Source organism: Psammomys obesus, unplaced genomic scaffold, assembly GCF_907164565.1.
Source record: "Psammomys obesus unplaced genomic scaffold, mPsaObe1.curated_primary_1811, whole genome shotgun sequence".
In the NCBI taxonomy this organism is placed as follows: Eukaryota; Metazoa; Chordata; class Mammalia; order Rodentia; family Muridae; genus Psammomys; species Psammomys obesus.
In genome coordinates, this window is record NW_026596057.1 from 13,308,219 (window position 1) to 13,325,030 (window position 16,812).

The 16,812-nt window shown below is 41.8% G+C and overlaps 1 protein-coding gene across 5 annotated transcripts in view; it reads right to left on the reverse strand.

Moving 5' to 3' along the window:
• Abl2 (ABL proto-oncogene 2, non-receptor tyrosine kinase) overlaps positions 1-16,812 on the reverse strand; it is a 98,685-nt gene that overhangs the window by 9,448 nt on the left and 72,425 nt on the right. For all 5 annotated transcript variants that reach the window (XM_055624469.1, XM_055624466.1, XM_055624467.1 and 2 more), the window contains exons 4-10: positions 13,442-13,737; positions 9,474-9,746; positions 7,891-7,975; positions 6,310-6,487; positions 5,653-5,837; positions 4,307-4,459; positions 2,663-2,752 (exon numbers count right to left, since the gene is read on the reverse strand). In XM_055624469.1, the coding sequence (XP_055480444.1) occupies positions 2,663-2,752; positions 4,307-4,459; positions 5,653-5,837; positions 6,310-6,487; positions 7,891-7,975; positions 9,474-9,746; positions 13,442-13,737 (1,260 nt within the window). The remainder of the gene's footprint in view (positions 1-2,662; positions 2,753-4,306; positions 4,460-5,652; positions 5,838-6,309; positions 6,488-7,890; positions 7,976-9,473; positions 9,747-13,441; positions 13,738-16,812) is intronic.

Here is a 16,812-nt window from a genome sequence, read left to right on the forward strand (position 1 = left end):
GACAGGGCAGCAAGCACAGTGAGCTTCCTACTTCCATCTCCCGCAGGTGTGTGTGGTCATGCCCAGCTTTGCACGTGGGTGCTGGGGATCTAATTCGGGCCCCTGACCTGTGCCCGAGCTTCACTAACTGAAGCACTTTCCAGGCCCATGTAACATCTTATGGACGACTTCTCTTCCTCAACACTATCCCTACAGACTTATATGTTATTGCATGTGGCAGGATCTCTTCCTCATTGCCACAATTCTGACGGATGAGATTACCAAAATTCATTTTATTTAGGATGTTTCCAGTTTTAGTTAGTGTGAAATGTGGCTAGGAACAACCTGATACTTGTGGGGTTTTTTGTTTGTTTTTGTTTTTGGCTCACAAGTTCAGGTATAGTTAATTGGTATAAACCAAAAGGTCATGGGGTGCACACTGATCTTCATCAGGCTCTGACCAATGTAACAGCCGTAACACCTGGCACCCACGGCGAATAAGCTGTGTATAAATGCTCTGCTTACTTTCTTGGCATGCTTACCAGAATTGCAGCTGTTAATATTGTATATAACTTTAATTTCACATACTTGGTAGGCATGTCATGGAATCGTACGATTTAATCTGTATTTCCTGCTGGTGAGTGATGCTGCTCACAGCTTTACCCACTCACTAGGCATTTGGATAACCTCACTAAATGCTGTTCAGATGCTGAATAAAAGGGATTTGTGTCTATAGACATTTCTATTTTTAGGTTACAGGTTTCTGTAAAAAGGAGAGTAATAAAAATTTATTCTTCTTTGACACACAACTAACCCACTACAACAGGAAAAAAAGCCCCACCTAATTCTTTTGAGCTGAGGACGTCACTCAGGTGCTGGGGTGCTTATCTAACATTCATGAGATCTTGGGTTCAAGCCCAAGTACCAAAATCAGAACAACACTCGAAACAGTGCCAGCAAACAACCAGAACTTGATTATCAAAATCCTGTTCACCCTGTTGGTCACCCTTGGCTCATCTAACTGAGCCACGGGCTTTGTGGTCTTTACTAAGGCAAAAATATGCTTTGTGCTCTTCACTCCCAAACAACCAATTACATTGCATACATTTGTCAACACTTGATAAACTTTTATTACACTTATTTGGTGTATGTGTGTGTGTGATACAACAACTTGAGAGAAGGATGAAAATATTTTTATTGTAACGCCAATATTGTACTTGTTTCCCCTTCTTATCCCATGTGAAAATCACTAGAAGACAAAATTTAACTTTTTGATTTCTTCTAACTTTTTAAAACTTCAACTTGTAAGGTCAATTACACGCAGTTATAAAGGGAAGGAAAAATATGTACAAAATTTCAGAACTATCACAACATCTAATAGGCAGATAAAACTAAGAATTCTGTATCCTTGGCTCTCCAAGAACAGGGTCTTACTACTGTCATAAAAGGGCAGGTATTAACTTTATTAATCTCATAATGTAGCTTAGGATGGCCTTGAACTTGAGCTTTTCCTGCCTCAGCCTCTTAGTGCTGTGCGAACTGGTGTGCCTTCTGCTCACTGTTTGACTTCTGCGAGTATTCAGGAGCACTACATACAGAAGCAAGCAACTTCCTGCTTGTGCCCATAAATATACTTCCTGCATGTGCCCAAATATATCCTACCCATGTTCATATATCCATTTCTTGAGTAAAGCCAGGTTTATCTCTATTGATAGCCTAATATACTTAAAGATGTAATTTAAGTATCAGTTATATGTTTATATAATCAAAAGTCTGTTAGATGTTTAAGCTGGTCCTACTTTTTTTATATTATAAGCTATACTCAGATGCTACATCTGTCTAGCTGAATCTTGGTTATACTCACAATTTCTAGAAATGGAATTTTGTGATAGCGGTTTTTTTTTGGTTTTGTTTTGGTCTTCTCTTAGATGTGGCTTAGAGTTGAATATATATTTTTTAAAGACATTTTTAATTATGCATGTGTGTGTGCATCTATGTGCGTGTGTATGTACATGAGTGCAGGTGCCCACTGAAGCTAGAAAAGGGCAATGGAACTTGTAGAGCCGTGGTCCTCAACCATCCTAATGCAGTTCCTCATGTTGTGGTGACCCCAAAAGAGTTACAGGTTATTTGTGAGTCACCCCAGAATAGGTGCTGAGCATTGAATTCTGGTCTGGCCCTCTGCAAGTGCAACATATGCCTCGACTGCTGAACCATCTCTCCAGGCCCTAAGAATATTTTCACACTTATTTTTTAATCTTCTTTATATTGTGTTATTTAAGAACTACTTGTTATTGCTTTCTTTGTAGAGACTGAGTAAATTTCAAAAATGTAATTTCAGTATGAAATATGACATAGAAAAATTCAAAACTAAAAAATATAAAAATACCGTTATCACAGCTGGGCATGGTGGTACATGCCGGTAATCCCAGAACTCAGGGAGACAGGGACAAATTGCTCTGAGTTCAAGGCCAGCCTGGTCTACAAAGCGAGTCCAGGACAGCCAAGGCTACACAGAGAAACCCTATCTCAAAGGGGGGGGGGGGAGGAGAATAAGACCAAAAGTCAACTCATTATCTTTAAAAAGTCAAAGTCAAAAACTGTAGGAGCTTCCCAGTTTTGAAATTGCCATCACTACCCTGCAACTGGCCACCAGTAGTCAATCCCCTGCCTCAAGACTCACCTTCAGAGATGCTGGAGTCATGGAACATTGTTTCAAAAGCTTGATGGGTTTCAGCAAAAGAGGGCCTGTCGGCAGGGCTCCACTTCCAGCCTGTGGCAGAAGAAAACTTATAGCCTCTTTGACAGACTCATGCCAGCGGCACACCAGGCAGCAGGTCCACGCTCCACGGCATGTCCACGTTACAGCTTGTACACGTGAACTATGGGGCCTTGGAGGTGTGAGTGCCCCCTCCTTGGTGTTAATCCTATTTAGCCCTGGTTCCTATCCCCACTACTACAAAAATGAGGAAAAGGTGGAGAGAAAATGTAAAGTTTTACCCCATTAAAAAAGTGAACTAAGGAGCTGGCAAGATGTCTCCGTGGGTAACACTTACTCGACACTAAGCCTGACAACCCAAGCTCAATCCCTGAGTTTCGCATGGTGGAAGGAGACTGACACAAACTCTCCTTGACTTCCATACTAATAGTCCAGCGCGTGCACGTATACACACATACACACATACGCGTGACCCAGAAATAAAAAAATAAAAATTAAAAAGTGAATTGGCTGGCCATGGTAGTACATACCTTTAATCCCAACACTCAGGAGGCAGAGGCAGGCAGATCACTATAAGATCAAGGCCAGTTTGTTAGACACAGTGAGTTCCAGGCCAGCTGGGGTTTCATGATGAGATACCATCTCTCCTCCCTTCCCCAAAATGCCCAGGTTCCTAAAAACTGAGTGTAGAACTTTAACAAGCTCACACTCGATAAAGAGTAGCATGAGACACAAATGCTCAGTGCAAAAATACACTAAAAAAACAGTACAGTTGACGTGCAAATACAATACGCTTTCATTTCTACTCAGCTTCCTATGTTTGCAGCTTTAAGCAAGCTGATGCTTTTGTTCATGTATGTAAGAGATTATTTTTTGGTTTTTATTTGTGTAGTAAATGCATGGGAGTGTGTACTTGGATGCAGATGCCAGAGAAAAAGCACAGGGCATCTTTCTCTACTGTTCTATGCTTTATTGCCTTGACATAGGATCTCTTACTGACCCAGAAGTTTGCCACTTCAGCTAAGTATGCTAGCTCTCCAGTGGGCTCTTGGGATCACCTGAGATCACTGATACTGGGGTTACAAGCATGTGCAGCCAGGACAGGCTTTTTATGTGGTTAATAGGATTTGAACTCAGGTCTTCATGCTTGTAGAGTAAGTGCTCTTAAACACCAAGTCATCGCTCAGCCCAATAGAAGTTACTTTTAAAATCATAGTCTTTAGTAACTACTGATTTTTGAGAAACTGGAACTATATCTGGGCCACAGACAACTGTTCTTAGGATTCTTTTTTTTTTTTAAGGTTTATTTATTATTTATACAGCACTCTACCTACATGTGTGCCTGCCCGCCAGAAGAGGGCACCAGATCTCACTATGAGCCACCATGTGGTTGCTGGGAATTAAACTCAAAACCTTGGAAGAACAGCCAGTGTCTTTAACCTCTGAGCCATCTCTCCAGCTCCATATTCTTAGGATTCTAATAAGACTCAATGTTATATCACACACTGTGCAAGCTCCTTAGCTGTTAAGAGACTGGATCCAGTCTGACAAGACTGAGCCATTCTGTTGCTGGTTCTTTTTCAAAGCACAAACATGCAAAACACTTACATGCTCTCATGAGTTCGTACACTTTAGGAGGGCATCCCTCAGGCTGTTCCATTCGATATCCTTTTTCCAGTAGGTCATAGACTTGAGATAGGTCAATACCTGGATATGGTGACATTCCATATGTAGCAATTTCCCACAACAGTACTCCAAAAGCTGTGTAAAGGGATTAAAAAACATATTTCTATTGGCCCCAAGTAAAAATTCCTATACTAATTTGGTCTATTGGGTTTTTCTAGTTAGTCTCTATTTCTCAGGGCAGTAGAAATTAGATTCAGGACAAGGTCAAACTGTAAATGAAAAGTTATCAGACCTTCCCTATATAATGTGTTCACTGTGATAGAAGTCTAGAAATGAGCAAAGCCTCAAATGAAAAGCAGGAAGCTTTAGAGAGGAAAGACAGTTATGCTCCAGTGCAGTATGAGTGTGGAATGGACTCTCCTTCAAGGCATGGGCTTCCCCTCCCAGCCCCTTTTACTAAATATGGGCTCTGACATAGCCTAGGCTGGCTTAGGACTTACTATATATTCCAGGCCACCCTGCACACCTCATGCTCCTACTCCTTCAGGCTCCTGCGTGCTGAGATCAGAGGCCTACACCATCAGGCCAAGCTCCTTAGTTGTTCACATAGAGTCTCATCACATTGTCTAGGCAGGTCTCAAACTCACGGACTGAAAGGATCTGAGCTTACGAGCACCCAGCATGTTGGTACTGCAGGCACCGTTACCATACCCCAGCTGGACACTAACAGTTCTTTCCTTGCTAACTCATGTGCTGGGGTTGATCCAGTGTACCCCACCACTGCACTGTACTCCATCCCTATGTAGCCTAAAGTGGCCTTCAACTTGCTAAGCAGCCCAGGTTGGCCCCACGGCAAACTTCCAAGCCTGCTCTCTCAGGCTCCTGAGTGATGGTATTGCAGGTATCCACATTCTTTCTCAACTGTTTCCAACACCCTCTCAACTTAGGTTTTATTTTTGTTTTTCTGTTTTTTGTTTGTTTTTGTTTTTTGAGCATCATAAAAGCTCTGAAGAGGGGCTGGAGAGATGGCTCAGAGGTTAAGAGCACTGGTTGCTCTTCCAGAGGTGCTGAGTTCAATTCCCAGCAACTACATGGTGGCTCACAGCCATCTATAATGAGATCTGGTGCCCCCTTCTGGCATGCAGGTAGAACACTGTGTACCTAATAAATATGTCTTAAAAAAAAAAAACTCTGAAGAAATGCCCAAGTTTTGCCCTAGACTATATAATGAACACTAGGCCAGCTACAGCTTATGTTAAAAAAAAAAAATTTAAGACCATGTACAAAGAAACCAAAACAATACATGTAAGAAATTATGTCAACCTTACCCCAAACATCAGATTTAATTGAAAAGGTATTATAGGCCAGACTTTCAGGTGCTGTCCATTTAATAGGAAATTTGGCTCCAGCATGAGCAGTGTAGGTATCGCCAGTCATCAGCCTACTTAAACCAAAGTCAGCCACTTTCACCACATGGTTCTCTCCCACGAGGCAGTTCCGTGCAGCAAGGTCTCTATGGGAAAGAGAACCCTGTGTTATTCCAGCTGATGACGAGAAAGACAAGGGTGAACACTCTAGTCTTGCTTCTCTGTGCTACAGGCATACTTGGTTAGAAACTGCTGACATTGAAGTACTTGACGATAATCACCAATATGGTAAAAACTCACTAATTATTACTACAAATTGAGTCCCCACAAGGGGGCAGAATAAAGCCAACGGACAAAATGAACTTCTTTAAGTACAACTGGGTAGCAGCAGGCCCCTCCCCTAAAGGCTTTAAAACATTTTCCTAAGACAAATGTTACTTTAAAAGTATGGCCACTAGGTGGAGCAGAGAACCTTGGATATAGTGTCAGGCAAAACAGTTTTCGCGTTTGCAACTGTAACAGAAAGATTCAGTGAAAAGCTCTGGCCACTGTTCCCCTGACCTTCATGTCAAGAAAGAGTGCTGTGGCTAGTCAGAGGCCACAGCCAGGCTCACCCACCTGTGGATGAAATTCTTCTTCTCCAAATACTCCATTGCAGAAGAGATCTGAGTGGCCATGTAAAGTAGCACAACTGCCGTCACCTCCTCGCGGTTGCATTCCCGGAGATAATCAAGCAGATTCCCATACGGCATGTATTCAGTCACAATGTAAAACGGCGGCTCAAGGGTACACACACCTGACCAAGAACAATTTGACACTCTTCACCACATTCTATGAAATAAATACAATAAAAACTTAAAAACAGTATGCCATACTGTTCTCTGAAGCTTCAGAGACATTTCTAGTATCTGCCTGTGAAGCAAAAGCAGTCTCTGCACTAACCTGACAAGGGGTTAGACCAAAATTTCTACAGTTTTGTTAAGTGCCCACATTCCCCTTCAACAGTGTATGAACTGTGTTAATTTAGAGTGACAGCACTTAGGCTATGGTGAAACCGCCTGCCTCTAATTGCGCTTTGTAAAAAGCTTTTCATAGGCAAGGATTTCACTGATAATTTGGCAGATTCCACATTAAATTTTTCTTTGAGGATAACTTAATTTTAGCATTCAAAGAAAATGGCTGGGGGTGGCGGCACATGCCTTTACTTCCAGGACTCTGGAGGCAGATGCAGGAGGATCTCTGCGAGTCTGAGGTCAGCCTGTTTACAGAGCAAGGTCCAGAATAGCCAGGGCTACACAGAAAAACTCTGTCCTGAGAAAACAAACAGAAAGGCCCAATTATAAAGGAAAACAATGTTTAGTCAAAGGTTCCTTTATAGTCGCAATGAACTCTGAATCTGGAAAACCACAAACTGGACAGTTTTACATATGAAATCAATCTGGGGCCTAGAGAGACTACTTAGCAGTTAACAGCACTGGTTGCTCTTTCTGGTGGACCTAGGTTTGATTCCTAGCATGTATGGCAACTCACAACCATGTGTAACTTTAGTTCCAGGAGATATAATGCCCTCCTCTGGCCTCCAAGGGCACTAGGCACTCATGTGGTACATAGACACTCATGTAGGCAAAACGCCTCTACATTATAAGTGAAAAAAAAAAAAATTTAAAGGGGCTGGAGAAATGGCTCAGTGGTTAAGAGCACTGGCTACTCTACCAGAGGACCCAGGTTTGATCCCTAGCACCCACAAGACAGCTTATGGCCACTTGTAATTCCAGTTCCAGAGGATCCAATGTCCTCTTCTGGCTTCACTGGACAATGCACAAACATACATCCAGGCAAAGCATGCATACATATAAAATGAAATGAATAATAAGTCATTTTTTAAAAAAGCAATCAACCCAAATAAACAGTTTGCCAATTAAAATGTGAAGGGGTGTGTGTGTGTGTGTGTGTGTGTGTGTGTGTGTGTGTGTGTGTGTGTAAGTGTGTGCACGCATATGTATGTAGCACTAAGACTGACCAAGACTAGATGCTTAGTAGTCAAGTGTTCTACCACTGGGGTATACCCCCAGATCAAGATAACATTTCCCGTGGTTTACAGTGCTAGAACAAAACAGAACAATCTGCAAAAACACAATCTAAAGACAACGGGCAGGGATGGGAGCATGGGCCTATGAAATCTATGGTCTGAGTTCTTACCTAACAGCTGTACTAAATTAGGATGCTTGATTTCCTTCATCACTGCAGCTTCTTTCAGGAACTCCTCTACCTCCATGGTATCTTCCTGTTCAAGGTAGAAGGTAAGACAAAAAGGAGGTCAAACCTGCCTCATTCATTTAAGTCAACTCACAAAGCTACTCCAACTATAAAAGTAAAAGGGAGCTGGAGAAATGGCTAAGGAGTTAAGAGCACAGGCTGCTCTTATAGAGGACCTGCGTTTGGTCCCCACCAAATGCACCACTTGGCAGTTCACAATCACCTGTAGTTACAGAACTCTGATGCCCTTTTCTGGCTTAAATGCAGGCAAAACACCCACATACATACAATAAAAATATTTTTTAAAGTAAAAGATCATCATTTGAACATTTTAGCATATTACTTTAAGGAACTTTACTTCAATCTAATATGCACCATAGAAGAACAACTAAGAATAATATCCTTAAATTTGGTGGCTGGAGAGATGGCTCAGTGGTTAAGAGCAATGTCTGCTCTCCCAAAGGACCCGGGTTCAATTCCCAGCACCCACATGGCAGCTCACAACTGTCTGTAACTCCGGTTCCAAGGGATCTGACACCTTCACACTAATGCACATAAAATTAAATAAATTAAAAATATATATCCTCAAATTTATCCAGTGTCAGACTAACCATAATAAAGAGGAGAGAGAGATTCAGTTTCCTGGTAGTTTAATGCTTGGTCTTCCAATTAGAGTCCGTGTTTCTTAAAGAACAAAGCCTATCAGCTGGGCAGTGGTGACTTTAATTCCAGTACTCAGGAGGCAGAGGCAGGGGGATCTCTGTGAGTTCAAGGCCAGCCTGGTCTACAGGACAGTCAGGGCTTTGCACTAAAACCCTGTCTCGAAAAACAGAAAAAAAAAAAAAAAAAAGAAAAAAGAAAAAGAAAGCAGAAGCATAGTCATACAGCTTCCCTGCTTCCTTCACATCCAGAATATGCTTAGTAGACCAGGCTCATGACTACCCACGAGGACAGCACACATGAATGACACACCAGGGCACAGAATGAGTGGCAACTCGTGACTTTATACCAGGAGGCTTAAAAACAAAAGACAGTAAGAGCAGGAAGAGGACCTGTGTGAATTTACAAACAAGGGCAGGCAGTAACAGCTGTAGGCCCAGCACTTGGAGACTAACCTGGACTACTCAGTGAGGCCCTGTCATTTCTACCTTAACTAAAAAGATAGAGGACGTGGGGAGGGAGGCATGAGGAGAGAGACCAAAATAGGGAGCTTAGGATTTGTAGACTGCGTGTGAAGAATTCTGTCTTCTTGTTCTCAGCAGAACTTATAATTTGCTTCTAAATTCCCACCGAGCTCTGTATCAACAGCCTCCAGAGAGAAGGCTTTTTCACACGTGGGTTGCACTGCAGTGAATAATCTGCCCCGCTCTGTCAGCAATGGCAATAAGTTAATCAGCACAATTTGCTGAAGTATTTGGCACCCGTGGGTGGAAAGTGTTCCAAAGTTGAAGAAGGGCACACCAATCTTTCCAAGTGATTTAGCACACACACAAAGCTGTCTGGAAATGTAACTCTCAGCAACCCACCTTCAGTGTTTTCACAGCGACGGTAAGGCTGTATTTCTTCCAGACTCCAACATAAACCTCTCCATACTGACCGCCCCCAAGTTTGTGCTTCATGGTAATATCTGTTCGTTCCATTTCCCATTTGTCATGGATAGGAGACACACCGTAGACGGTTGGCTTGTTACACTTGGGTGCTGGGTAGTGAAGTGTGGTCACTAGCCCATCAGCAACTGTAGAATGGTGGTGGACAAGCTCTGCCAAGGTGCTAAAGCGGCTCTCCGCAGTCACGTACACCTGAAGAGGACAATCAACAGAATTAATTTTAGAAGCACATTTCACCGGCATGGAGGCTTGAAGACGGAAGGGTATTTTCTTTGTTTGTTGAGACAGTGTCTTAACTATATAGCCCTAGCTGTCCTTGAACTCAGACAGCCATCGGCCTCTGCCTACAGAGGGCTCAAATTAAAGGTGTGTACCACCATGCCTGGTCTGTTTTTTTTGTTTTTTTTTGTTTTTTTTTTTTTTTTTTTTGAGACAGGGTCTCCATTACATAGCCCTGGCTGGCCTTGAACTCCCGATGCTGCTCCACCTTCAAAGCACAAGAATTACAGGTATACACACTGGAGTTCCTAGCATCCCAGGAGATTATCATAATTAAGACAAAGTAGGTGTTAATACCAGGGCAAGGGAGATGGATTAATCTAATTTTAATCATCCTTTCTACTCTTTCTAAATTAGTCTTGAAGGCGAACGTCCAACACAGCTGCAGGGACCTCAGAACAATTTAAAGCAGCAAGAGTGTAGAATGTGCAGAGCAGCACTCAGAAGACTCTGGAGGAAGAACACCAATTGTTTCAGGTCAGCCTGGGCTAAAGCAAGATGCTGACACAAACAACCCAAACCTGAGAGAAGTAATTAAAATCGGCAATCAGGACCTGCCTCCTAAGCTAATGACGTAGGCCCTCATAATCTATACAGAACATAAACTGACAGATACTAATTTAGATATTAGGAGCTTAATATGAGTCTAACTTTTATTTAATCACATAATTAATTATACATTTTATTTATTTCTACAACACCTTTTTAAATGTCTGCGCTATTAAGAGACATAACAGGACTTCAAAGTTATTAACAAGATGTTTGCTAGTTTGTGGTAATTGGTAAGAAGTGCAAAGTAAGATAGCAGTCTTTGGCTTTATCTTTTAAGGGGGTATGACTTGTTTTTAATTAACTAATCACTTTACACAGTGTCCCTCTACATAATCCAGTGTGGTCCTAAACTTGTGATCCTCTTGCCTCAATTACATGAGTGCTAGGATTCTAGGGCATGTTTAAACAAACAAGTGAAAAATTGTTTTATTGTATATAAAAATGTACATAATTTGTAAGTGGAGAATCTGGTCTTTCACAAAATAAGCTCCCCCAGTAAACATGAGCCACACCAAAAATTGCAGCATCGCTAGCACTCAGGATCCACCTGTTTACCGCTGCAGCTGTTTCCACTTCCACATGTGGGACTAGTTCTGCCTAAACTGCATGGAAAGGAAACCATACAATATGTGTTGTCTAGAGTCTGCATACATCAGTTCTCCTTATTAATCTATAACTCATGCTATAAAGGTCAGTATACAATTCAGTAGCTTTCAGTACATGTACAAGGCTCACCAATCAACCACTGTTTAACTCCATCGCAGTACTTTCATCGTTCTCCATAGAAAACACAGAGCTCTCAACGATCACTCCCACGATTCTCTCCACACAATTCTTTGGCAAATACTAATCTGTCAATCAACTTTATGCGTATAAAACTCATCTACAGGAGAAGTCAGAAAAACTCTCTGTACAGTGATGGAAAACAGTTATCTTAGGCTTGGGGCTATATAGGATTTCTGTAGTAAATACTCAGATCTGCTTAGAAAGCAAAAGCAGCTTCAGATAATGACAGACAGACATGGTAATATGAGCAGCTAGTAGGCTACAGCTTCCTACAGACCGGTGTGTAGAACATCATATTCATTTCTGTTTCTGTAGGAGATTCTATATTAGTCAGTTACACTCTTGGGGCTTCCAGTCTGGAGTGACCATAAATCCTGCTGCTGTGAATAAATGTTCCTGCATAAGCCTGGCACATATGTGTGCTCATTTCTGTTATGTATGTGTTAAGGAAGAGATTTAAAGTGTTTCCCAAGACTCATGCTGAAGACCTGGTCTTCAGCTTGTGGGTCCAACCTGTAAGCTTCTTCTCTCTGCTCCCTTTCTGGTAGCTATGAGGTGAGCAGTTGTGCTGTACCACGTGACCCCATTATGACATTCTGCCCGAATACAGCTTGAAAGTCACAGAGCTGCTGGTAGCAGACTCAACTCTTTGAAACCATGAGTTAAAATAAATGTTTCTTGACTGTTTCTCTCTGATATTTGTCATAGAGACAAACAAAAACAAAACAACTAATAACTGCTGGGTCTCTTCATAAATCACAAACTCTGATCCCATTCAGACAACACATTATGCTTGAACAAAGGTACAAAAAGAGAAAGGAAGCTAGTGATATATTTCCTATTCTGTAACAGCTTTTATACTTTACAAAAATTGTTTCATTTAATCCTTATGATAATCCTACAAAATGGGATTTAATAACAGACAAGGAGGAGACTAAAGTGATGGATTAGTGGTTAAGAGTACAATTCTCCTGAAGAGGGTTGCAGTTCAGTCTCCAGCACCCATCCAGGAAGCTCACAACCCCAGTTCCAGGGTAATCTGTACCCACATGCACAAACCCAAGCGGGTGTAGCGGTGCACACCGCAACCAAAGCACTCTGAAGATAGGCAGGGTGGCTGCTACAAGCTCACATTCAATACAGACCCTGTCTAAATCACCCATCACCAAAACCACCACCATTGCCACCACCAGGCAAGCTGAGACTTAGGTAAAATCTCACAGGTGTTAAGTACAAAGCAAAGCAGTTCTGCTTGCTCTGAGGCCCCGCTTCCTTCCAACTGTGTATATCATACAGAGGAAGGAAAGGGAGCTCAATTTAATTGAACATTCAACATAACAACTGGCATAAGTTCAGGCCTAACAGTTTTGTTTTAAAATTTAACTACTATTATTATTTTATGTGTATGGTTGTTTTGCCCACATGTTTGTGCACCACATTAGAGCTCCCAGAACTGGGATTGTAGATGGTTTTGAGTCACCACATGGCTCAATCAAACCTAGGTCGTGTGCAAGAATAGCCAGTGCTCTTCACAACCAAGCCATCTCTCCAGCCCTAAACAGTTCCCATGTAACACATTCACTCTACTCAGATTGAGCTTCCCAAAATACATGTTTTCAAGTAGCTGGGTAATCTATTTATATTAATATACACTAATGAAAATATACACTAATATAATATACTAATATTATATAATATATAATTAATATACACTAATGAAAAAGTCTCTGAACTCTGCATTCTTACTCTGTGAACTTAATTTTTTTTAATTTATTCTAATCTATGTGCATTAGTATGAAGGTGTCAGATCCCTTGGAACTGGTGTTACAGACAGTTGTGAGCTGCCATGTGGGAATTGAACCTGGGTCTTTTGGAAGAGCAGACAGTGCTCCCAACCACTGAGCCATCTCTCCAGCCCCTCTGTGAACTTTCTTCTGGAAATTACTCTCCTTACAAAGGCTTGGAGTTGACTTGTAACTTCTCTCTATATATACTTGCTGAGCATTTGTGCTGATGATTAAAACAGCTAACCTGTATGCATCTTTTCATTCCTCAACTTCAAATATGGTTTACCCTTAATTATTTATAATGTTTAACCTATATTACTGAGTTGTTTGGAAAGAAGAAAGCTCTAACATGCCAGATAGACCAAACAAAGTCAGGAACTACTTTATTTTACATCAGACATAAAAATAATTTTCTGCTTTCTCCCTGTCTGATACATTCCTACATCCAGTACATGTGTACATGCGGTTACTGACAGGTCTTACCTTGCTGTCCGTGGTGGTATTGATTCTGTAGTGATACACACGGCCCTCATACCTGAGTGAGATGGACAGCTGCCCAGGGCTGCTCTCACTCTCTCGCACCAGGAAACTGCCATTGATGAGGCTGCTGAGGAGATACTCTGCTGCGCTCCGGGACACGGGTCCGTGGTACCAGGAATGCTTCTCCAAGCTGTTCACTGGAGTGATGTAGTTGCTTGGTACCCAACCCTGTCCATTCTTGGAGCGAACCTCACTCCACTCGCCATTCTGGTTGTAACCAAGGACTCGTAACTTTTCACCTAGCCAGGAAGTCACCACAGAATGAAAGAAAAAAAAAAATGTTAAGACTTTTTCAGACTGGAGCAGCAGAGTGTAAACTTCAAATTCACTGAAAAGTAAACCAAGATCTCTACTTTGTAGCTTAAATCTCAGGAGCAGAACAGAAAATGGTTTCTGACACTACAGATTTTTAAAGCAGCATATGTTACTTAAAAGTCTTCCAGAAACTATGTATTGTGTGGTAAGTTAAAAAGTTTACCCAAGTAGCTAGAAATGACTGTGTGTGTGTGTGTGTGTGTGTGTGTGTGTGTGTGTGTGTGTGTGTCCCAGAAGAAGGTGTTGGATCCCCTGGAACTGGAATAAAAGGCAGCTATTGAGTTACCCAACATGGGGTACTGAGAACTGAACTCCAGTCCTCTGAAAGAGCAGTAAGTGCCCTTAATCTTGGAGCCAACTACCCAGCCCATCTGCCTACCCCTTCTTTTCTGTGAGTTTCCTGTAGCTTAGACTGCTGGCCTCAGACTCACGATTCTTCTTCAGTCTCCTAAACGCTAGATTATAAATATGTACTAACACCAGGATAATACTCACTCCTAAAAAAATAAAATAAAATTGACTTTCACTTAAAATAGATATGATATGCATACTTAGACACACACACAATGATTCAGTGTTACAATTAACAAGACATGTGAAACACAAAGTTACCTAAATTTTCAAATGACACCAAGGCAACAAAGCCTTCACTGTAAGCAAATATCTCCTGCCTTTAAACCTCCCAACACCCTAGATCCAACAAAGAGTTTTCAGCAAGAAAACTGCTTAGAGGAGTGGGAGGGGCTGGTGAGGATTCTCAAAGCACAAGTGTTTCCAGGACTCAAGGTTTAAAAGTTTCCTTTTCTCACTTTCTTCCTCTTTCCCATAAAGAATGAATCACTCTTTTCCATTCCTCTAAAATTAGTCTGTGGAAACAAAAAAACTCTAAAGTTGGAACCCAAAATCCCAAACACTTGGTGAATCTTTCTATCAACTTCAATCTTTTGATGTTGTTATTAAAACTGGAACCATCTGGTGTAACTTCACTACACACTTTGCCCCATGCCTGTAGCACAGACTAGAAGCTTCTCTGTTAGAACAGATAAAGTGACAGATAGTAACAGTAACAGAAATGTTCATCTAAGGACTCTACCTGAGGCTCTTATTTTCAAGACTTTTCTACAGAGGTCCCACCTGCTAACAGTGCTAGAGAGCAGAAAGAAGCCACCTGCAGTAGAGGGCCCAGGAGATGCCAGACCAAGGCTGGTGAGGACCAATTCAGACTTGTGGTAGCCATCTACATCTCTCCTGTGGCCTACAGAAACGTTTATTATAATGTGGCTTTCTATTTATTAGCCCCTACCATTTCGCCTGAGACCCCTGAACATGAAGAACCAGAGGCCTGTGCAGGAGCTCACCTATGTACATATTACATAGTGTACACAGAAAGTAAGACATGAGTGTCTGGTACCACGGTGGATATCCACAAATGTGCAGGTGCACAGTAGACATACAGAAAAAAGGGACTTGCTAGGAAAACTAAAGGTGTGTGTACATGTGCCAGTATGTGTATGTGCGTGTGTGCACATGTGATTGTGTGTGTGCGCGCATGTTTGTCCAAAGTGCAGCCTTGTTAAATACTTAAACAGAACTGCTCATACAGGCCATCATAATAAGGAGAGAGCCGAAAACCCTAGGCTTTTGTCTTTTTTCCCCCTTCATCTTCTCCCCCATTCCCTCTTTTTAGTTGGCATTTTCTACTCTGGAGTCTTGACTACTATGGACTTTATCAGGGAAGCAGACACTGCTCTTGTCAGTACAGGACAGGAACTCACCTGGCCAACAATGTTTCTGGTTCAGTATCTCAAAATGCTAGAACTGCAGAAGAAAGCTGCATGTTCAACACAAAACTTTTTAAAAAAATCTATTTTTATTTTATATGCATAAATGTTTTGCCCATGTGTATGTATGTATGTATGCCACGTATATGTGTGGTGCCTAAAGAGGCTAGAAGAGTGTAACAGGTAGTGTGGGTCACCCCTGGGTGCTGGAAATTGAATCAGGACCATCTGCAGGAACAGCATGTACTCTTAACCACTGAGGCATCTCTCCAACCCCAAAACTTTTCTTTATTTAACTCAAGCAAACTATCACCTTCAAAAAAGGAATTAAAATAAGTGTCATTTTCTTTTAAAGGTTTTTTCCCCCTTAAAAATGTAAAATCTGTACATCTAAACATACTAAGCAAAAGAGAGGACCCTAACTAAAATGTTCAATCCCCATCCTGAAAGGCAAAGAGGATGGACATCAGAAGAAAAAGAAAACAGGGAACAACCTAGGAACCTGCTACAGAGGGCCTCTGAAAGCCAGAAGAAGAAAACAGGAAGCAACCTCGGAACCTGCAACAGAGGGCCTCTGAAAGCCTCTGCCATGCAGACTGTGAAAGCAGATGGTGAGCCTGATGGCCAACTGACGGGTAGAGTGAATGGAATTTTATGTAAGAAGTGGGAAATAGTAAGAGCTGGAGAGGACAGGAACTCCACAAGGAGAGCAACAGAACAAGAAAATTTGAACACAGGGAACTTCCCAGAGACTCATACTCCAACCAAGGACTATTCATGGAGATAACCTAGAACCCTGACAATGCAGCCACTTCTGATGAGAACTGATAGACTAAGATCAGAAAGAAGGAGAGGAGGACCTCCCCAATCAGTGGACATGGGGAGGGGCATGCATTCAGAAAGAGGGGGAGGGTGGGGCCGGGAGGGGAGGAGGGAGGGGCTTATGGGGGGATACAAAATGAATAAAGTGTAATTAATAAAAATTAAATAAAAAAAGAAAAAAATGTAAAGAGGTTAGCCAGGTGCTGTGGTGCACTCCTGAAATTTCAGCACTCAGGGAGGCAGAGGCAGGCAGATCTCTGTGAATTTGAGGCCAGCCTGGTCTACAAAGTAAGTCCAGGACAGCCAAGGCTACACAGAGAAACCCAGTCTCAAGATAGATAGATAGATAGATAGATAGATAGATAGATAGATAGATAGATAGATAGATAGATAGAT